General features: G+C 47.8%; 1 protein-coding gene across 2 annotated transcripts in view; it reads right to left on the reverse strand.

The window, feature by feature from the left end:
• Window positions 1–23,596, reverse strand: part of EIF3A (eukaryotic translation initiation factor 3 subunit A) — an 85,669-nt gene extending 62,073 nt beyond the window's left edge. For both annotated transcript variants that reach the window (XM_075348137.1, XM_075348138.1), the window contains exon 1: window positions 23,458–23,596. In XM_075348137.1, the coding sequence (XP_075204252.1) occupies window positions 23,458–23,506 (49 nt within the window). In that variant the 5' untranslated portion in view covers window positions 23,507–23,596. The remainder of the gene's footprint in view (window positions 1–23,457) is intronic.
• Between the last annotated feature and the right edge of the window lie 954 nt (window positions 23,597–24,550).

Consider the following 24,550-nt stretch of genomic DNA (forward strand, 5'->3'; position numbering starts at 1 on the left):
AACGGCCCTTGGGACAGTAAGTCTGGTCGGTCTGGGAGTGCCCACGGTTGGCCGACCGTGAGCTGCCACAGATCCGGATACCACGCCCTCCTCGGCCAGTCTGGGGCGACAAGTATGACGCGGCTGCAATCGGATCTGATCTTGCGTAGCACTCTGGGCAAGAGTGCCAGAGGTGGAAACACATAAGGGAGCCGGAACTGCGACCAATCTTGCACTAGGGCGTCTGCCGCCAGCGCTCTTTGATCGCGAGACCTTGCCATGAAGGTTGGGACCTTGTTGTTGTGCCGTGACGCCATTAGGTCGACGTCCGGCACCCCCCAGCGGCGACAGATTTCCTGAAACACGTCTGGGTGAAGGGACCACTCCCCTGCGTCCATGCCCTGGCGACTGAGGAAGTCTGCTTCCCAGTTTTCTACGCCGGGGATGTGAACTGCGGATATGGTGGAGGCTGTGGCTTCCACCCACATCAGAATCCGCCGGACTTCCTGGAAGGCTTGCCGACTGCGTGTCCCCCCTTGGTGGTTGATGTATGCCACCGCTGTGGAGTTGTCCGACTGAATTCGGATCTGCCTTCCTTCCAGCCACTGCTGGAAGGCTAGTAGGGCAAGATACACTGCTCTGATTTCCAGAACATTGATCTGAAGGGTGGACTCCTGCTGAGTCCACGTACCCTGAGCCCTGTGGTGGAGAAAGACTGCTCCCCGCCCTGTCAGACTCGCGTCTGTCGTGACCACCGCCCAAGACGGTGGTAGGAAGGATCTTCCCTGTGATAATGAGGTGGGAAGAAGCCACCACTGCAGAGAGTCTTTGGCCGTCTGGGAAAGGGAGAGTTTCCTGTCCAGGGATGTTGACTTCCCGTCCCATTGGCGGAGAATGTCCCATTGAAGTGGACGCAGATGAAACTGCGCAAACGGAACCGCCTCTATTGCCGCCACCATCTTCCCGAGGAAGTGCATGAGGCGTCTTAAGGAGTGCGACTGACTTTGAAGGAGAGCCTGCACCCCAGTTTGTAGAGACCGCTGCTTGTCCAGCGGAAGCTTCACTATCGCTGAGAGAGTATGAAACTCCATGCCAAGATACGTTAGTGATTGGGTCGGTGACAGATTTGACTTTGGAAAGTTGATGATCCACCCGAACGCCTGGAGAGTCTCCAGTGCAACATTCAGGCTGAGTTGGCATGCCTCTTGAGAGGGTGCCTTGACCAGTAGATCGTCCAAGTAAGGGATCACAGAGTGTCCGTGAGAGTGCAAGACTGCTACCACTGCCGCCATGATCTTGGTGAACACCCGAGGGGCTGTCGCCAGACCAAATGGCAGAGCTACGAACTGAAGATGGTCGTCTCCTATCACGAAGCGTAGAAAGCGTTGGTGCTCTGTAGCAATCGGCACGTGGAGATAAGCATCTTTGATGTCTATTGATGCTAGGAAATCTCCTTGAGACATTGAGGCAATGACTGAACGGAGGGATTCCATCCGGAACCGCCTGGCGTTCACATGCTTGTTGAGCAGTTTTAGGTCCAGAACAGGACGGAAGGAGCCGTCCTTTTTTGGAACCACAAAAAGATTGGAGTAAAATCCTCGCCCCCGTTCCTGAGGGGGGACAGGGATCACGACTCCTTCTGCTCTTAGAGAGTCCACCGCCTGCAGCAGGGCATCTGCTCGGTTGGGGTGTGGGGAGGTTCTGAAGAACCGAAGTGGAGGCCGAGAACTGAACTCTATTCTGTACCCGCGAGACAAAATGTCTGTTACCCACCGGTCTTTGACCTGTGACAGCCAAATGTCGCAAAAGCGGGAGAGCCTGCCACCGACCGAGGATGCGGAGGGAGGCGGCCGAAAGTCATGAGGTAGCCGCTTTGGAAGCGGTTCCTCCATTTGCTTTCCTGGGGCGTGAGTGAGCCCGCCAGGAATCTGAGCTCCCTTGTTCTTTCTGAGTTCTTTTGGATGAGGAGAATTGGGCCTTGCCCGAGCCTCGAAAGGACCGAAACCTCGACTGCCACTTTTTCTGTTGAGGTTTACTTGCTCTGGGCTGTGGTAAGGAAGAGTCCTTACCCTTGGACTGTTTTATGATTTCAGCCAATGGCTCACCAAACAGTCTGTCTCTAGATAATGGCAAGCTGGTTAAGCATTTTTTGGAACCAGCATCTGCTTTCCAGTCCTTTAACCACAAGGCTCTGCGCAAAACCACAGAATTGGCGGACGCCATAGCGGTACGGCTCGTAGATTCTAGGACAGCATTGATAGCATAGGTCGCAAACGCAGACATTTGCGAAGTTAGGGACGCCACTTGCGGCACTGCTGGATGTATGATAGCATCCACCTGTGCTAAACCAGCTGAAATAGCTTGGAGTGCCCACACGGCCGCGAATGCTGGAGCAAACGACGCGCCGATAGCTTCATAGACAGATTTCAACCAAAGGTCCATCTGTCTGTCGTTGGCATCTTTAAGTGAAGCGCCATCCTCTACTGCGACTATGGATCTAGCCGCAAGCTTGGAAATTGGGGGATCCACCTTTGGACACTGGGTCCAGCGTTTGGCCACCTCAGAGGGAAAAGGATAACGGGTATCCTTAGAACGTTTAGAGAAACGCTTGTCTGGATGAGCGTCGTGTTTCTGGATCGATTCCCTGAAGTCAGAGTGGTCCAAAAAAGCACTTAATTTACGCTTGGGATACAGGAAATGGAACTTCTCCTGCTGTGCAGCTGCCTCCTCTGCAGAAGGGGCTGGGGGAGAAATATCCAACAGTCTATTAATTGCCGATATAAGGTCATTAACCATGGCGTCACCATCAGGGGCATCCAGATTGAGAGGGGCCTCAGGATTAGAATCCTGATCACCGTCCTCAGTCTCATCACAGAGAGACTCTTCTCGTTGAGACCCTGAGCAGTGTGATGACGTGGAGGGTCTTTCCCAGCGAGCTCGCTTAGGCTGCCTGGGACTGTCATCTGAGTCAGAGACTTCAGCCTGTGATGCTTGAGACCCCCTTGGAGCACGGATTAGTTCCAACTGAGGGGGACCGGAGAGCATAGACGCAGCAGTGTCCATGGTCTGAATAACTGGCCTGGCCTGCAAGGTCTCCAGGATTTTTGTCATAGTCACAGACATTTTATCAGCAAAAACTGCAAAGTCTGTCCCCGTCACCGGGGCAGGGTTCACAGGCGTCTCTGACTGGGCTACCACCACAATAGGCTCTGGCTGACGAAGTGCCACTGGGACTGAACATTGCACACAATGAGAGTCGTTGGAGCCTGCTGGTAGATTAGCCCCACATGCAGCACAAACAGTGTACACAGCCCGTGCCTTGGCACCCTTGCGTTTTGCGGATGACATGTTGCTGCCTCCTCAGAGCAGTACAGGGTGTCCAGCCAAGAAGCGACCTTACAGTGCAACTATACATATATATATGGTACCAAGAAAAAAGTACACTAATATAACACTGAGGCACTAGTGGGGCCAGCACTAAAGTGCTGCTTACCGCCCGCTTAGGAGCGGTGTGTGGGCGCCGAAATCCCTTTAGTCTGGGTCTCCCAGAGCCTGCTGCCCTTCCCCAGCCAGACCGCATGTGTAATGGCTGCCGGCGTCCTTGTGGAGAGGGGGGGCGGGCCCTGGGCGTATACAGACGAAGAGCGGGAAGCCTGCTTCCCACTGTGCCTAGTGAGAGGGCTGGAGCATGTAAATAAAGCTCCAGCCCTCGGCGCTGCCTATTGAGCAGCGTCTCTCCCCAACCCTGATTGACAGGGTGGGGGCGGGAACGAAGCGGCGCTAGGCCGCAGAAGCCGGGGGCTAAAGTTAGAAGCGCCGCCGCCGTAAAAGCGCGGTCGGCGCAAGTCCCCGGCGCACCACAAGTCGCAGCTGCGCCGCCGCTCCAGGAGCGGTCGGCGCAGTAGTTCCCAACATGTAACGTCACTCAGCAAAGCTGCAGTGACCTAGCCCCAGCGCACAGCGCTACTGTCCCCGGCGCACTATAACGCTCAGCAAGCCTTGAGAGTGTCCGTGCCTGCCGGGGACACAGAGTACCTGAAAGTTGCAGGGCCTTGTCCCTGAACGGCACTCCCGCTCCAAATCCAGCAGGTTCTCTGGGTCTGTGGATGGAGCCCGGCCCCAGGGCTTGGGGGCCGGTAAGATCCCACTTCCACAGAGCCCTCCAGGGGATGTGGAAGGAAAACAGCATGTGGGCTCCAGCCTCTGTACCAGCAATAGGTACCTCAACCTTACAAGCACCACCGCGGGTGAGAAGGGAGCATGCTGGGGGCCCCATATGGGCCCTCTTTTCTTCCATCCGATATAGCCAGCAGCTACTGCTGACTACAAACAGTGGAGCTATGCGTGGATGTCTGACCTCCTTCGCACAAAGCAGAAAACTGGTGAGCCAGTGATCCCACTGGGGGTGTATAGCCAGAAGGGGAGGGGCCTTACACTTTTTAGTGTAATTGCTTTGTGTGGCCTCCGGAGGCAGTGCTATACACCCAATCGTCTGGGTCTCCCAATACAGCGCCGAAGAAAACTACTACCCAGTGAGAAAAAAAACACCAACCCCCCAACGCTGGTGGCCCCTGGTCCTTCTGGCCCCAATGTTCACCATCACCCTAGACCGTCAACTCATGGGGACCTTCGTGTGACTGTGCCTCGCATTACTCATGCTCCACCTTTGGGAATACGACGCGGAGGAAGAATCCCAGAGCGCAGATGTTATGGATGTGGGCAGCCTGGGCACATGCAATTCCAATGTCCAGGTGTTCATAGACAGAACAGCTACAGACCGCCTTTGCCTGTTCATTACCTACAGACACATTCACCAGGAGAAGAGCTGGATTCTGTGCCTGATGACTTGCCAAGTGACTCAGATATCCTGGCTCCCCTACCCGGAGTCTATGGGGTGCGAGCTCCAGCCACCTGTTCTTCTGATCTTCAGGACAAACATCTACAGGAGGTCGTGCTGGATGGCCAAAAAGTTGTTGGCTTCCGTGACACTGGGGCTTTCCTCACCATAGCCGATCCCCGAGTAATTCAACCACAAGCAATTCAAAAGGGACCAGGAATTGCCATTGAACTGGCAGGAGGTACCCAGAGATATATTCCAAGAGCGAGTGTGACCCTGGATTATGGCTTTGGGGCAAAACAATGTGTGGTCGGTGTGATGAGCGGCCTCCCTGCAGACGTTCTTCTAGGAAATGATGTGGGGAATCTTCATTGCCACTTTGTCGGTGCGGTAACCAGAAGTCAAGCCAAGAGAGCAGCCCATGTGGACGTGTACAACCCATCCATGGAACTGAGGCCACCAGAACTGCCATTACAGCCGGTGAGTGATTCTTCTTGTGGGGATAATATGAATGTTACTTGGGATAAAGTTCAGTTTAGACAAGAAGTAGAGACTGACCCCACCCTTGCTAGTTTTAGAACTCGGGCTGAAATAGGGCAGCTAGGGGAAAACGGAGAAAGAATTATCAGAGAAAATGGACTTCTGTATCGGGTTGCCAATGCCGACTCCCTAGATAAGCCCTGGACTTATAGCAAACAGCTGATTGTTCCTCAGAAGTACAGAATTCCCCTATTACACCTGGCTCATGACATTCCTACGGCTGGCCATCAAGGCAAAACCCGCACCGAGAGACGATTGACTCAAACTTTTTATTGGCCGGGGATTTCCCAAGCAGTGGCGCATTTCTGCCGAACTTGTGACATATGTCAGCGTAGAGGGCGACCCGGAGATCACCCAAAGGCACCCCTGCAACCGCTCCCTATAATAGAAGAACCCTTTCAAAGAGTAGCTGTTGATATCATTGGACCTCTGGCTAAACCAAGTAAATCTGGAAAGCAGTACATTCTCACTGTTGTGGACTACGCCACCCGATATCCAGAAGCCGTGGCCTTGTCAAGTATCTCTGCAGCCAAGGTGGCCGAGGACTTGGTTATTATTTTTACCAGAGTAGGATTCCCCAGTGAGATCTTGTCGGACCAAGGCTCCCAGTTTATGTCAGAGTTGGTCCAGTGTCTGTGGCGCACCTGTGGAGTACGAGCGATCCGAACGACCCCGTATCATCCCCAAACAAATGGACTTTGTGAACGATTCAACGGCACCCTGAAGAATATGCTCAGGGCCTTCACGGACCGAGATTCAGACTGGGAGAAGTACCTACCCCATCTCTTGTTTGCCTATCGGGAAGTTCCCCAGGAGTCCACTGGGTTCTCCCCCTTTGAACTACTCTATGGAAGAAAGGTCCGAGGACCCTTAACCCTGCTCAAGGAATACTGGGAGGGGCAAGTGGAAGATACAGGAACCCCTGTTGTCCCTTATGTCCTAAATCAGCGAGAAACCTTGGCCCAACTTGCTAGTTTTGCACAGAGTCATTTGCGTATGGCTCAAACCAGACAGAAGACATGGTATGACCGTAACGCACGCTATCGGGAGTTTGTAGAAGGACAACAAGTCTTAATGATTGTTCCCCATCGGCAGAATAAACTGCAGACCACATGGGAGGGTCCCTTCCGGGTTCTCAGAAAACTGAATGATACCAATTACCTTCTTGCTTTAGATGATCAGGGGCTAAGGCAAAAGACTGTCCATGTGAATATGATTAAGGAGTACCATGACCGGAACATTCCAATGATAGCAAGCTGTCGGTTGGCTTCAGAAGATGGTCAAGAGGATGAGGACTCTCTACCTGATCTCGTGGAAGCAGCGAGAGCCCCATCCACTGTGGAACAGGTTCCCCTGGGAGATTACCTGGACTCCTTACAGAAAATCCAGATGCTGGAAGTGCTTCAACAGAGACGGGCTGCTTTCTCATCCCAACCAGGTCGAACCACCGTCACCCAACATCATGTGGACACTCAGGGCATCCGTCCCATACAACTGGCTCCTTACCGGGTACCTGAATCAGTTCGAAACACCATGCAGCACGAACTGGAGGAGATGTTACAGCTTGGGGTAATCCAGGCCTCCCATAGCCCTTGGGCCTCCCCCTGTGGTGTTAGTACCCAAGAAGGATGGGAGTACTCGATTTTGTGTGGACTATCGGCGACTAAACGACCATACCGTCAGCGATCCTTACCCAATGCCTCGTATTGACGAACTTCTAGACCGACTGGCTGGGTCCCGATATGTCACTACCTTGGATCTCAGTAAGGGATACTGGCAGATCCCTCTAACGGATGAAGGGAGAGAACGGTCCGCTTTTATAACCCCCTTTGGTCTGTATGAATTTCTAAGCATGCCTTTTGGAATGAAAAATGCCCCGGCCACCTTCCAGAGAATGGTGGATCAGATCCTCCGGGGATGTGATGACTTTGCTTGTGCCTACTTGGATGATATCGCCGTCTTCAGCCACACATGGGAGGAACATCTGAATCAAGTAGCCATTATTTTGGACCTGATTCTTGCAGCCGGCCTAACTATTCGACCCGATAAATGCCAATTGGGGATGGGGGAAGTCCAGTACCTAGGACATAGAGTGGGAGGAGGGAAGCTCCGACCTGAGCCTGCCAAAATCCAGGCTATTCGAGACTGGCCTGTACCCCAAACTAAGAAACAAGTTATGGCTTTTCTGGGCACTGCCAGTTATTACCGAAAATTTGTTTCTCATTTCAGTACTGTGGCCAAGCCTCTTACCGACCTGACCAAGAAAACAATGCCCCGGCTGGTGATCTGGACTCCAGCCTGTGATGAGGCTTTTAACCGGCTGAAGGACGCTCTGGTCTGCGATCCTGTCCTGGCTGCTCCAGACTACAAGAGGAGATTCATTGTGCAAACGGATGCCTCTGCTTATGGACTGGGAGCTGTCCTCAGCCAGGTGAATGCAGCTGGGGACGAGCACCCCATCGCCTATCTCAGCCGGAAACTGCTGGACCGAGAAGTGGCCTATGCAACTGTTGAGAAGGAATGTCTGGCTGTAGTGTGGGCCCTTAAGAAACTACGGCCGTATCTGTATGGACGGGAATTCACTGTGGTTACTGATCACAATCCCCTCACCTGGCTGAACAGAGTCTCTGGGGACAATGGACGCTTACTGCGATGGAGCCTGGCTCTGCAGCCCTATAACTTTACCATACAATATAGAAGGGGCAGCCAACACCAAAATGCAGATGGACTGTCCAGGCAAGAGGAGCCTTGAGTCCTGTCAGCCATGCCTGCGTGTACTTAACCAGCGACCTGTAGAGGTCCCTAGTACGTACACAAGTTGGGAGGGGAAGGAATTGTCATGATGTATTTTACCTTCTCACTGTATTTGCTGTAATACTATGTCAGGATGTGATGTCACTTTCATTTGGTTGTACTTACTGAACACTTTGAAATGTCTTGGGATGTAAGTAACCATACCTTCCCCCCCATCTCCTGTGTCTCTGGGCCCATAATGCAATTATCTCTTGTCCACACAGCCAGGGGAACTTCTCATTGTTTCGTAAGCAGTGGATAACGCCAACTACACAAACCTGTAGACATCTCGGAGCCAACCTTCTAGAATCTTCTAGTGGGCCCAACCATTGCATAGACCCCTACCCTTGAGGGGCGGGCCCACGAGCTCAAACAATTCACTCCTGTTTCTAAATGCAGTTGGGAGTTGAGTTTTTGAAGAGGAAGGGAGCGAGATCTGAATCTGCGGACAGACCTCGCCGTCCAGTGGATTGTGTGGGATTTCTGGGACTCTGAAAAGGACTATTACGTTGTGATCTGGCACTTTGGATTATCGGGAGGTGCCCCCGAATCTGTTTTATTTGGACTTGTCGTGTGCTGTTCCTGTATTCCTGTTAGTAAACCTGTTGGATCATCCTCGGCCTGTTGTCTCTCTTTGCTCTGATGTACACCCCGTCACACCGTGTCCTGTGACGTCTCCTCCTGTATATCATCAGTGTATATACCGTGTCCTGTGACGTCTCCTCCTGTATATCATCAGTGTATATACCGTGTCCTGTGACATCTCCTCCTGTATATCATCAGTGTATATACCGTGTCCTGTGACGTCACCTCCTGTATATCATCAGTGTATATAGTGTCCTGTGACGTCTCCTCCTGTATATCATCAGTGTATATACCGTGTCCTGTGACGTCACCTCCTGTATATCATCAGTGTATATACCGTGTCCTGTGACGTCACCTCTTGTATATCATCAGTGTATATACAGTGTCCTGTGACGTCTCCTCCTGTATATCATCAGTGTATATAGTGTCCTGTGACGTCTCCTCCTGTATATCATCAGTGTATATAGTGTCCTGTGACGTCTCCTCCTGTATATCATCAGTGTATATACAGTGTCCTGTGACGTCTCCTCCTGTATATCATCAGTGTATATACCGTGTCCTGTGACGTCTTCTCCTGTATATCATCAGTGTATATACCGTGTCCTGTGACGTCTCCTCCTGTATATCATCAGTGTATATACCGTGTCCTGTGACGTCTCCTCCTGTATATCATCAGTGTATATACCGTGTCCTGTGACGTCACCTCCTGTATATCATCAGTGTATATAGTGTCCTGTGACGTCTCCTCCTGTATATCATCAGTGTATATACCGTGTCCTGTGACGTCACCTCCTGTATATCAGTGTATATACCGTGTCCTGTGACGTCACCTCTTGTATATCATCAGTGTATATACAGTGTCCTGTGACGTCTCCTCCTGTATATCATCAGTGTATATACAGTGTCCTGTGACGTCTCCTCCTGTATATCATCAGTGTATATACAGTGTCCTGTGACGTCACCTCCTGTATATCATCAATGTATATAGTGTCCTGTGACGTCTCCTCCTGTATATCATCAGTGTATATACAGTGTCCTGTGACGTCTCCTCCTGTATATCATCAGTGTATATACCGTGGCCTGTGACGTCTCCTCCTGTATATCATCAGTGTATATACCGTGGCCTGTGACGTCTCCTCCTGTATATCATCAGTGTATATACCGTGTCCTGTGACGTCTCCTCCTGTATATCATCAGTGTATATAGTGTCCTGTGACGTCTCCTCCTGTATATCATCAGTGTATATAGTGTCCTGTGACGTCTCCTCCTGTATATCATCAGTGTATATACCGTGTCCTGTGACGTCACCTCCTGTATATCATCAGTGTATATACCGTGTCCTGTGACGTCACCTCCTGTATATCATCAGTGTATATACCGTGTCCTGTGACGTCTCCTCCTGTATATCATCAGTGTATATAGTGTCCTGTGACGTCTCCTCCTGTATATCATCAGTGTATATAGTGTCCTGTGACGTCTCCTCCTGTATATCATCAGTGTATATAGTGTCCTGTGACGTCTCCTCCTGTATATCATCAGTGTATATAGTGTCCTGTGACGTCTCCTCCTGTATATCATCAGTGTATATACCGTGTCCTGTGACATCTCCTCCTGTATATCATCAGTGTATATACCGTGTCCTGTGACGTCACCTCCTGTATATCATCAGTGTATATAGTGTCCTGTGACGTCTCCTCCTGTATATCATCAGTGTATATACCGTGTCCTGTGACGTCACCTCCTGTATATCAGTGTATATACCGTGTCCTGTGACGTCACCTCTTGTATATCATCAGTGTATATACAGTGTCCTGTGACGTCTCCTCCTGTATATCATCAGTGTATATACAGTGTCCTGTGACGTCTCCTCCTGTATATCATCAGTGTATATACAGTGTCCTGTGACGTCACCTCCTGTATATCATCAATGTATATAGTGTCCTGTGACGTCTCCTCCTGTATATCATCAGTGTATATACAGTGTCCTGTGACGTCTCCTCCTGTATATCATCAGTGTATATACCGTGGCCTGTGACGTCTCCTCCTGTATATCATCAGTGTATATACCGTGGCCTGTGACGTCTCCTCCTGTATATCATCAGTGTATATACCGTGTCCTGTGACGTCTCCTCCTGTATATCATCAGTGTATATAGTGTCCTGTGACGTCTCCTCCTGTATATCATCAGTGTATATAGTGTCCTGTGACGTCTCCTCCTGTATATCATCAGTGTATATACCGTGTCCTGTGACGTCACCTCCTGTATATCATCAGTGTATATACCGTGTCCTGTGACGTCACCTCCTGTATATCATCAGTGTATATACCGTGTCCTGTGACGTCTCCTCCTGTATATCATCAGTGTATATAGTGTCCTGTGACGTCTCCTCCTGTATATCATCAGTGTATATAGTGTCCTGTGACGTCTCCTCCTGTATATCATCAGTGTATATAGTGTCCTGTGACGTCTCCTCCTGTATATCATCAGTGTATATAGTGTCCTGTGACGTCTCCTCCTGTATATCATCATTGTATACAGTGTCCTGTGACGTCTCCTCCTGTATGTCATCAGGGTATACAGTGTCCTGTGACGTCACCTCCTGTATATCATCAGTGTATATACCGTGTCCTGTGACGTCACCTCCTGTATATCATCAGTGTATATAGTGTCCTGTGACGTCACCTCCTGTATATCATCAGTGTATATAGTGTCCTGTGACGTCACCTCCTGTATATCATCAGTGTATATAGTGTCCTGTGACGTCTCCTCCTGTATATCATCAGTGTATATATTGTCCTGTGACGTCTCCTCCTGTATATCATCAGTGTATATAGTGTCCTGTGACGTCACCTCCTGTATATCATCAGTGTATATACCGTGTCCTGTGACGTCTCCTCCTGTATGTCATCAGGGTATACAGTGTCCTGTGACGTCACCTCCTGTATATCATCAGTGTATATACCGTGTCCTGTGACGTCACCTCCTGTATATCATCAGTGTATATAGTGTCCTGTGACGTCACCTCCTGTATATCATCAGTGTATATAGTGTCCTGTGACGTCACCTCCTGTATATCATCAGTGTATATAGTGTCCTGTGACGTCTTCTCCTGTATATCATCAGTGTATATAGTGTCCTGTGACGTCACCTCCTGTATATCATCAGTGTATATAGTGTCCTGTGACGTCACCTCCTGTATATCATCAGTGTATATACCGTGTCCTGTGACTTCACCTCCTGTATATCATCAGTGTATATAGTGTCCTGTGACGTCACCTCCTGTATATCATCAGTGTCTATACCGTGTCCTGTGACGTCTCCTCCTGTATATCATCAGTGTATATACCGTGTCCTGTGACGTCACCTCCTGTATATCATCAGTGTATATACAGTGTCCTGTGACGTCTTCTCCTGTATATCATCAGTGTATATAGTGTCCTGTGACGTCACCTCCTGTATATCATCAGTGTATATACCGTGTCCTGTGACGTCACCTCCTGTATATCATCAGTGTATATAGTGTCCTGTGACGTCTCCTCCTATATATCATCAGTGTACATACCGTGTCCTGTGACGTCACCTCCTGTATATCATCAGTGTATATAGTGTCCTGTGACGTCACCTCCTGTATATCATCAGTGTATATAGTGTCCTGTGACGTCTTCTCCTGTATATCATCAGTGTATATAGTGTCCTGTGACGTCACCTCCTGTATATCATCAGTGTATATAGTGTCCTGTGACGTCACCTCCTGTATATCATCAGTGTATATAGTGTCCTGTGACGTCACCTCCTGTATATCATCAGTGTATATACAGTGTCCTGTGACGTCTCCGCCTGTATATCATCAGTGTATATAGTGTCCTGTGACGTCTCCTCCTGTATATCATCAGTGTATATACAGTGTCCTGTGACGTCACCTCCTGTATATCATCAGTGTATATACAGTGTCCTGTGACGTCTCCTCCTGTATATCATCAGTGTATATACAGTGTCCTGTGACGTCTCCTCCTGTATATCATCAGTGTATATAGTGTCCTGTGACGTCTCCTCCTGTATATCATCAGTGTATATACAGTGTCCTGTGACGTCTCCTCCTGTATATCATCAGTGTATATACCGTGTCCTGTGACGTCTCCTCCTGTATATCATCAGTGTATATACAGTGTCCTGTGACGTCACCTCCTGTATATCATCAGTGTATATACAGTGTCCTGTGACGTCACCTCCTGTATATCATCAGTGTATATAGTGTCCTGTGACGTCACCTCCTGTATATCATCAGTGTATATAGTGTCCTGTGACGTCACCTCCTGTATATCATCAGTGTATATACCGTGTCCTGTGACGTCTCCTCCTGTATATCATCAGTGTATATAGTGTCCTGTGACGTCTCCTCCTGTATATCATCAGTGTATATAGTGTCCTGTGACGTCACCTCCTGTATATCATCAGTGTATATAGTGTCCTGTGACGTCACCTCCTGTATATCATCAGTGTATATACCGTGTCCTGTGACGTCTCCTCCTGTATATCATCAGTGTATATACCGTGTCCTGTGACGTCTCCTCCTGTATATCATCAGTGTATATAGTGTCCTGTGACGTCTCCTCCTGTATATCATCAGTGTATATAGTGTCCTGTGACGTCTCCTCCTGTATATCATCAGTGTATATAGTGTCCTGTGACGTCACCTCCTGTATATCATCAGTGTATATAGTGTCCTGTGACGTCTCCTCCTGTATATCATCAGTGTATATACCGTGTCCTGTGACGTCTCCTCCTGTATATCATCTGTGTATATAGTGTCCTGTGACGTCTCCACCTGTATATCATCAGTGTATATAGTGTCCTGTGACGTCTCCTCCTGTATATCATCAGTGTATATAGTGTCCTGTGACGTCACCTCCTGTATATCATCAGTGTATATACCGTGTCCTGTGACGTCTCCTCCTGTATATCATCAGTGTATATACCGTGTCCTGTGACGTCTCCTCCTGTATATCATCAGTGTATATAGTGTCCTGTGACGTCTCCTCCTGTATATCATCAGTGTATATACCGTGTCCTGTGACGTCTCCTCCTGTATATCATCAGTGTATATACAGTGTCCTGTGACGTCACCTCCTGTATATCATCAGTGTATATAGTGTCCTGTGACGTCACCTCCTGTATATCATCAGTGTATATAGTGTCCTGTGACGTCACCTCCTGTATATCATCAGTGTATATACCGTGTCCTGTGACGTCTCCTCCTGTATATCATCAGTGTATATAGTGTCCTGTGACGTCTCCTCCTGTATATCATCAGTGTATATAGTGTCCTGTGACGTCACCTCCTGTATATCATCAGTGTATATAGTGTCCTGTGACGTCACCTCCTGTATATCATCAGTGTATATACCGTGTCCTGTGACGTCTCCTCCTGTATATCATCAGTGTATATAGTGTCCTGTGACGTCTCCTCCTGTATATCATCAGTGTATATACCGTGTCCTGTGACGTCTCCTCCTGTATATCATCAGTGTATATAGTGTCCTGTGACGTCTCCTCCTGTATATCATCAGTGTATATAGTGTCCTGTGACGTCACCTCCTGTATATCATCAGTGTATATACCGTGTCCTGTGACGTCTCCTCCTGTATATCATCTGTGTATATAGTGTCCTGTGACGTCTCCACCTGTATATCATCAGTCTATATAGTGTCCTGTGACGTCTCCTCCTGTATATCATCAGTGTATATAGTGTCCTGTGACGTCACCTCCTGTATATCATCAGTGTATATACCGTGTCCTGTGACGTCTCCTCCTGTATATCATCAGTGTATATAGTGTCCTGTGACGTCTCCTCCTGTATATCATCAGTGTATATACCGTGTCCTGTGACGTCTCCTCCTGTATATCATCAGTGTATATACCGTGTCCTGTGACGTCTCCTCCTGTATATCATCAGTGTATATAGTGTCCTGTGACGTCTCCTCCTGTATATCATCAGTGTATATAGTGTCCTGTGACGTCTCCTCCTGTATATCATCAGTGTATATAGTGTCCTGTGACGTCACCTCCTGTATATCATCAGTGTATATAGTTTCCTGTGATGTCTCCTCCTGTATATCATCAGTGTATATAGAGTCCTGTGATGTCTCCTCCTGTATATCATCAGTGTATATAGCGTCCTGTGACGTCTCCTCCTGTATATCATCAGTGTATATACCGTGTCCTGTGACGTCACCTCCTGTATATCATCAGTGTATATAGTGTCCTGTGACGTCACCTCCTGTATATCATCAGTGTATATAGTGTCCTGTGACGTCACCTCCTGTATATCATCAGTGTATATAGTGTCCTGTGACGTCACCTCCTGTATATCATCAGTGTATATAGTGTCCTGTGACGTCACCTCCTGTATATCATCAGTGTATATACCGTGTCCTGTGACGTCTCCTCCTGTATATCATCAGTGTATATAGTGTCCTGTGACGTCTCCTCCTGTATATCATCAGTGTATATAGTGTCCTGTGACGTCTCCTCCTGTATATCATCAGTGTATATAGTGTCCTGTGACGTCTCCTCCTGTATATCATCAGTGTATATAGTGTCCTGTGACGTCTCCTCCTGTATATCATCAGTGTATATAGTGTCCTGTGACGTCTCCTCCTGTATATCATCAGTGTATATAGTGTCCTGTGACGTCTCCTCCTGTATATCATCAGTGTATATAGTGTCCTGTGACGTCTCCTCCTGTATATCATCAGTGTATATAGTGTCCTGTGACGTCTCCTCCTGTATATCATCAGTGTATATACCGTGTCCTGTGACGTCACCTCCTGTATATCAGTGTATATACAGTGTCCTGTGACGTCTCCTCCTGTATATCATCAGTGTATATACCGTGTCCTGTGACGTCACCTCCTGTATATCATCAGTGTATATAGTGTCCTGTGATGTCACCTCCTGTATATCATCAGTGTATATAGTGTCCTGTGATGTCTCCTCCTGTATATCATCAGTGTATATACCGTGTCCTGTGACGTCTCCTCCTGTATATCATCAGTGTATATACCGTGTCCTGTGACGTCTCCTCCTGTATATCATCAGTGTATATAGTGTCCTGTGACGTCTCCTCCTGTATATCATCAGTGTATATAGTGTCCTGTGACGTCTCCTCCTGTATATCATCAGTGTATATACCGTGTCCTGTGACGTCACCTCCTGTATATCATCAGTGTATATAGTGTCCTGTGACGTCTCCTCCTGTATATCATCAGTGTATATACCGTGTCCTGTGACGTCACCTCCTGTATATCATCAGTGTATATACCGTGTCCTGTGACGTCACCTCCTGTATATCATCAGTGTATATACAGTGTCCTGTGACGTCACCTCCTGTATATCATCAGTGTATATACCGTGTCCTGTGACGTCACCTCCTGTATATCATCAGTGTATATACAGTGTCCTGTGACGTCTCCTCCTGTATATCATCAGTGTATATACAGTGTCCTGTGACGTCTCCTCCTGTATATCATCAGTGTATATACAGTGTCCTGTGACGTCACCTCCTGTATATCATCAGTGTATATACCGTGTCCTGTGACGTCTCCTCCTGTATATCATCAGTGTATATAGTGTCCTGTGACGTCACCTCCTGTATATCATCAGTGTATATACCGTCCTGTGACGTCTCCTCCTGTATATCATCAGTGTATATACCGTGTCCTGTGACGTCACCTCCTGTATATCATCAGTGTATATAGTGTCCTGTGACGTCTCCTCCTGTATATCATCAGTGTATATACCGTGTCCTGTGACGTCTCCTCCTGTATATCATCAGTGTATATAGTGTCCTGTGACGTCTCCTCCTGTATATCATCAGTGTATATACCGTGTCCTGTGACGTCACCTCCTGTATATCATCAGTGTATATAGTGTCCTGTGACGTCTCCTCCTGTATATCATCAGTGTATATACAGTGTCCTGTGACGTCACCTCCTGTATATCATCAGTGTATATAGTGTCCTGTGACGTCTCCTCCTGTATATCATCAGTGTATATACCGTGTCCTGTGACGTCACCTCCTGTATATCATCAGTGTATATACCGTGTCCTGTGATGTCTCCTCCTGTATATCATCAGTGTATATACCGTGTCCTGTGACGTCTCCTCCTGTATATCATCAGTGTATATACCGTGTCCTGTGACGTCTCCTCCTGTATATCATCAGTGTATATACCGTGTCCTGTGACGTCACCTCCTGTATATCATCAGTGTATATAGTGTCCTGTGACGTCTCCTCCTGTATATCATCAGTGTATATATAGTGTCCTGTGACGTCTCCTCCTGTATATCATCAGTGTATATAGTGTCCTGTGACGTCACCTCCTGTATATCATCAGTGTATATAGTGTCCTGTGACGTCTCCACCTGTATATCATCAGTGTATACAGTGTCCTGTGACGTCACCTCCTGTATATCATCAGTGTATATAGTGTCCTGTGACGTCTCCTCCTGTATATCATCAGTGTATACAGTGTCCTGTGACGTCACCTCCTGTATATCATCAGTGTATACAGTGTCCTGTGATGTCTCCTCCTGTATATCATCAGTGTATATAGTGTCCTGTGACGTCTCCTCCTGTATATCATCAGTGTATACAGTGTCCTGTGACGTCTCCTCCTGTATATCATCAGTGTATATAGCGTGTCCTGTGACGTCTCCTCCTGTATATCATCAGTGTATATAGTGTCCTGTGACGTCTCCTCCTGTATATCATCAGTGTATATACCGTGTCCTGTGACGTCTCCTCCTGTATATCATCAGTGTATATACCGTGTCCTGTGACGTCTCCTCCTGTATATCATCAGTGTATATACCGTGTCCTGTGACGTCACCTCCTGTATATCATCAGTGTATATAGTGTCCTGTGACGTCTCCTCCTGTATATCATCAGTGTATATATAGTGTCCTGTGACGTCTCCTCCTGTATATCATCAGTGTATATAGTGTCCTGTGACGTCACCTCCTGTATATCATCAGTGTATATAGTGTCCTGTGACGTCTCCACCTGTATATCATCAGTGTATACAGTGTCCTGTGACGTCACCTCCTGTATATCATCAGTGTATATAGTGTCCTGTGACGTCTCCTCCTGTATATCATCAGTGTATACAGTGTCCTGTGACGTCACCTCCTGTATATCATCAGTGTATACAGTGTCCTGTGATGTCTCCTCCTGTATATCATCAGTGTATATAGTGTCCTGTGACGTCTCCTCCTGTATATCATCAGTGTATACAGTGTCCTGTGACGTCTCCTCCTGTATATCATCAGTGTATATAGCGTGTCCTGTGACGTCTCCTCCTGTATATCATCAGTGTATATAGTGTCCTGTGATGTCTCCTCCTGTATATCCTCAGTGTATATACCGTGTCCTGTGACGTCTCCTCCTGTATATCATCAGTGTATATAGTGTCCTGTGATGTCTCCTCCTGTATATCATCAGTGTATATAGTGTCCTGTGACGTCACCTCCTGTATATCATCAGTGTATATAGTGTCCTGTGATGTCTCCTCCTGTATATCCTCAGTGTATATACCGTGTCCTGTGACGTCTCCTCCTGTATATCATCAGTGTATATAGTGTCCTGTGATGTCTCCTCCTGTATATCATCAGTGTATATAGTGTCCTGTGACGTCTCCTCCTGTATATCATCAGTGTATATAGTGTCCTGTGACGTCTCCTCCTGTATATCATCAGTGTATATAGTGTCCTGTGACGTCTCCTCCTGTATATCATCAGTGTATATAGTGTCCTGTGACGTCTCCTCCTGTATATCATCAGTGTATATACAGTGTCCTGTGACGTCACCTCCTGTATATCATCAGTGTATATAGTGTCCTGTGACGTCACCTCCTGTATATCATCAGTGTATATACAGTGTCCTGTGACGTCTCCTCCTGTATATCATCAGTGTATATACCGTGTCCTGTGACGTCACCTCCTGTATATCATCAGTGTATATAGTGTCCTGTGACGTCTCCTCCTGTATATCATCAGTGTATATAGTGTCCTGTGACGTCTCCTCCTGTATATCATCAGTGTATATAGTGTCCTGTGACGTCTCCTCCTGTATATCATCAGTGTATATACCGTGTCCTGTGACGTCACCTCCTGTATATCATCAGTGTATATACCGTGTCCTGTGACGTCTCCTCCTGTATATCATCAGTGTATATACCGTGTCCTGTGACGTCACCTCCTGTATATCATCAGTGTATATAGCGTCCTGTGACGTCTCCTCCTGTATATCATCAGTGTATATAGTGTCCTGTGACGTCACCTCCTGTATATCATCAGTGTATACAGTGTCCTGTGACGTCACCTCCTGTATATCATCAGTGTATACAGTGTCCTGTGATGTCTCCTCCTGTATATCATCAGTGTATATAGTGTCCTGTGACGTCACCTCCTGTATATCATCAGTGTATATACCGTGTCCTGTGACGTCACCTCCTGTATATCATCAGTGTATATACAGTGTCCTGTGACGTCTCCTCCTGTATATCATCAGTGTATATAGCGTCCTGTGACGTCTCCTCCTGTATATCATCAGTGTATATAGTGTCCTGTGACGTCTCCTCCTGTATATCATCAGTGTATATACCGTGTCCTGTGACGTCACCTCCTGTATATCATCAGTGTATATAGTGTCCTGTGACGTCACCTCCTGTATATCATCAGTGTATATAGTGTCCTGTGACGTCACCTCCTGTATATCATCAGTGTATATACAGTGTCCTGTGACGTCTCCTCCTGTATATCATCAGTGTATACAGTGTCCTGTGACGTCACCTCCTGTATATCATCAGTGTATATAGTGTCCTGTGACGTCTCCTCCTGTATATCATCAGTGTATATACAGTGTCCTGTGACGTCTCCTCCTGTATATCATCAGTGTATATAGTGTCCTGTGACGTCTCCTCCTGTATATCATCAGTGTATACCGTGTCCTGTGACGTCACCTCCTGTATATCATCAGTGTATATACAGTGTCCTGTGATGTCTCCTCCTGTATATCATCAGTGTATACAGTGTCCTGTGACGTCACCTCCTGTATATCATCAGTGTATACCGTGTCCTGTGACGTCACCTCCTGTATATCATCAGTGTATATACCGTGTCCTGTGACGTCACCTCCTGTATATCATCAGTGTATATAGTGTCCTGTGACGTCTCCTCCTGTATATCATCAGTGTATATAGTGTCCTGTGACGTCTCCTCCTGTATATCATCAGTGTATATACAGTGTCCTGTGACGTCTCCTCCTGTATATCATCAGTGTATATAGTGTCCTGTGACGTCACCTCCTGTATATCATCAGTGTATATAGTGTCCTGTGACGTCACCTCCTGTATATCATCAGTGTATATAGTGTCCTGTGACGTCACCTCCTGTATATCATCAGTGTATACAGTGTCCTGTGACGTCTCCTCCTGTATATCATCAGTGTATATAGTGTCCTGTGACGTCACCTCCTGTATATCATCAGTGTATACAGTGTCCTGTGACGTCACCTCCTGTATATCATCAGTGTATACAGTGTCCTGTGACGTCTCCTCCTGTATATCATCAGTGTATATACAGTGTCCTGTGACGTCTCCTCCTGTATATCATCAGTGTATATAGTGTCCTGTGACGTCTCCTCCTGTATATCATCAGTGTATACCGTGTCCTGTGACGTCACCTCCTGTATATCATCAGTGTATATACAGTGTCCTGTGATGTCTCCTCCTGTATATCATCAGTGTATACAGTGTCCTGTGACGTCACCTCCTGTATATCATCAGTGTATACCGTGTCCTGTGACGTCACCTCCTGTATATCATCAGTGTATATACCGTGTCCTGTGACGTCACCTCCTGTATATCATCAGTGTATATAGTGTCCTGTGACGTCTCCTCCTGTATATCATCAGTGTATATAGTGTCCTGTGACGTCTCCTCCTGTATATCATCAGTGTATATACAGTGTCCTGTGACGTCTCCTCCTGTATATCATCAGTGTATATAGTGTCCTGTGACGTCACCTCCTGTATATCATCAGTGTATATAGTGTCCTGTGACGTCACCTCCTGTATATCATCAGTGTATATAGTGTCCTGTGACGTCACCTCCTGTATATCATCAGTGTATATAGTGTCCTGTGACGTCTCCTCCTGTATATCATCAGTGTATACAGTGTCCTGTGACGTCACCTCCTGTATATCATCAGTGTATACAGTGTCCTGTGATGTCTCCTCCTGTATATCATCAGTGTATATAGTGTCCTGTGACGTCACCTCCTGTATATCATCAGTGTATACAGTGTCCTGTGACGTCACCTCCTGTATATCATCAGTGTATACAGTGTCCTGTGATGTCTCCTCCTGTATATCATCAGTGTATATAGTGTCCTGTGACGTCACCTCCTGTATATCATCAGTGTATATAGTGTCCTGTGACGTCACCTCCTGTATATCATCAGTGTATACAGTGTCCTGTGACGTCACCTCCTGTATATCATCAGTGTATACAGTGTCCTGTGATGTCTCCTCCTGTATATCATCAGTGTATATAGTGTCCTGTGACGTCACCTCCTGTATATCATCAGTGTATATACCGTGTCCTGTGACGTCACCTCCTGTATATCATCAGTGTATATAGTGTCCTGTGACGTCACCTCCTGTATATCATCAGTGTATACAGTGTCCTGTGACGTCACCTCCTGTATATCATCAGTGTATACAGTGTCCTGTGATGTCTCCTCCTGTATATCATCAGTGTATATAGTGTCCTGTGACGTCACCTCCTGTATATCATCAGTGTATATACCGTGTCCTGTGACGTCACCTCCTGTATATCATCAGTGTATATACAGTGTCCTGTGACGTCTCCTCCTGTATATCATCAGTGTATATAGTGTCCTGTGACGTCACCTCCTGTATATCATCAGTGTATATACAGTGTCCTGTGACGTCTCCTCCTGTATATCATCAGTGTATACAGTGTCCTGTGACGTCACCTCCTGTATATCATCAGTGTATATAGTGTCCTGTGACGTCTCCTCCTGTATATCATCAGTGTATATACAGTGTCCTGTGACGTCTCCTCCTGTATATCATCAGTGTATATAGTGTCCTGTGACGTCACCTCCTGTATATCATCAGTGTATATAGTGTCCTGTGACGTCTCCTCCTGTATATCATCAGTGTATACCGTGTCCTGTGACGTCACCTCCTGTATATCATCAGTGTATATAGTGTCCTGTGATGTCTCCTCCTGTATATCATCAGTGTATACAGTGTCCTGTGACGTCACCTCCTGTATATCATCAGTGTATATAGTGTCCTGTGACGTCACCTCCTGTATATCATCAGTGTATACCGTGTCCTGTGACGTCACCTCCTGTATATCATCAGTGTATATACCGTGTCCTGTGACTTCACCTCCTGTATATCATCAGTGTATATAGTGTCCTGTGACGTCACCTCCTGTATATCATCAGTGTATATACCGTGGCCTGTGACGTCTCCTCCTGTATATCATCAGTGTATATACCGTGTCCTGTGACGTCACCTCCTGTATATCATCAGTGTATACAGTGTCCTGTGACGTCACCTCCTGTATATCATCAGTGTATACCGTGTCCTGTGACGTCACCTCCTGTATATCATCAGTGTATATACCGTGTCCTGTGACGTCACCTCCTGTATATCATCAGTGTATATACCGTGTCCTGTGATGTCTCCTCCTGTATATCATCAGTGTATATAGTGTCCTGTGACGTCTCCTCCTGTATATCATCAGTGTATATAGTGTCTTGTGACGTCTCCTCCTGTATATCATCAGTGTATACAGTGTCCTGTGACGTCACCTCCTGTATATCATCAGTGTATACCGTGTCCTGTGACGTCACCTCCTGTATATCATCAGTGTATATACCGTGTCCTGTGACGTCACCTCCTGTATATCATCAGTGTATATACCGTGTCCTGTGATGTCTCCTCCTGTATATCATCAGTGTATATACCGTGTCCTGTGACGTCTCCTCCTGTATATCATCAGTGTATACAGTGTCCTGTGACGTCACCTCCTGTATATCATCAGTGTATATAGTGTCCTGTGACGTCTCCTCCTGTATATCATCAGTGTATATAGTGTCCTGTGACGTCTCCTCCTGTATATCATCAGTATATATAGTGTCCTGTGACGTCTCCTCCTGTATATCATCAGTGTATATACAGTGTCCTGTGACGTCTCCTCCTGTATATCATCAGTGTATATAGTGTCCTGTGACGTCACCTCCTGTATATCATCAGTGTATATAGTGTCCTGTGACGTCTCCTCCTGTATATCATCAGTGTATATAGTGTCCTGTGACGTCTCCTCCTGTATATCATCAGTGTATATAGTGTCCTGTGACGTCTCCTCCTGTATATCATCAGTGTATATACAGTGTCCTGTGACGTCTCCTCCTGTATATCATCAGTGTATATAGTGTCCTGTGACGTCACCTCCTGTATATCATCAGTGTATATAGTGTCCTGTGACGTCACCGTCCGTTATATCCGGCAGATGATGATCTCCAGTTTCCAGGTGGTCTCGCTGCGGCCTACACGGACTATTTCTGGAGCCGGCGCACGGATATCAGCCCCGAGCACTGGCGGCGCGGCCCCGGTACTCACCGTTCGCCCTCTTCAGGGCATTCTCGGGGCGCTGGAAGTAGGCCGGCATGTCTGCGGCGAGAACAGCTGCGGGGATCGCGCGGGAGACAGTCCGGTGATGGCCGCTACTGCATGGCCGCCAGAGGAAAGAGCGAGAGGCGGGGCCGGAAACGCACGTCACTTCCTGTAACTGACGTCACACTGTACAGTAACTGCTGGCACCTAGCGGCGACATAGAGAACTGCATCTGATCCCTGCCTGACTGCTTTATACTGACACCAGCGGCCACAGGGGGAACTGCATCTGTCTGACTGCTCTATACTGACACCAGCGGCCACAGGGGGAACTGCATCTGTCTGACTGCTCTATACTGACATCAGCGGCCACAGGGGGAACTGCATCTGTCTGACTGCTCTATACTGACACCAGCAGCCACAGGGGGAACTGCATCTGTCTGACTGCTCTATACTGACATCAGCGGCCACAGGGGGAACTGCATCTGTCTGACTGCTCTATACTGACACCAGCGGCCACAGGCAGAACTGCATCTGTCTGACTGCTCTGTACTGACACCAGCGGCCACAGGGGGAACTGCATCTGTCTGACTGCTCTATACTGACATCAGCGGCCACAGGGGGAACTGCATCTGTCTGACTGCTCTATACTGACACCAGCGGCCACAGGCAGAACTGCATCTGTCTGACTGCTCTATACTGACACCAGCGGCCACAGGGAGAACTGCATCTGGCTGACTGCTTTATACTGACACCAGCGGCCACAGGGGGAACTGCATCTGTCTGACTGCTCTATACTGACACCAGCGGCCACAGGGGGAACTGCATCTGTCTGACTGCTCTATACTGACATCAGCGGCCACAGGGGGAACTGCATCTGTCTGACTGCTCTATACTGACATCAGCGGCCACAGGGGGAACTGCATCTGTCTGACTGCTCTATACTGACACCTGCGGCCACAGGGGGAACTGCATCTGTCTGACTGCTCTATACTGACATCAGCGGCCACAGGGGGAACTGCATCTGTCTGACTGCTCTATACTGACACCAGCGGCCACAGGGAGAGCTGCATCTGTCTGACTGCTCTATACTGACACCA

This window comes from Anomaloglossus baeobatrachus, chromosome 5 (genome assembly GCF_048569485.1).
Source record: "Anomaloglossus baeobatrachus isolate aAnoBae1 chromosome 5, aAnoBae1.hap1, whole genome shotgun sequence".
NCBI lineage: Eukaryota > Metazoa > Chordata > Amphibia > Anura > Aromobatidae > Anomaloglossus > Anomaloglossus baeobatrachus.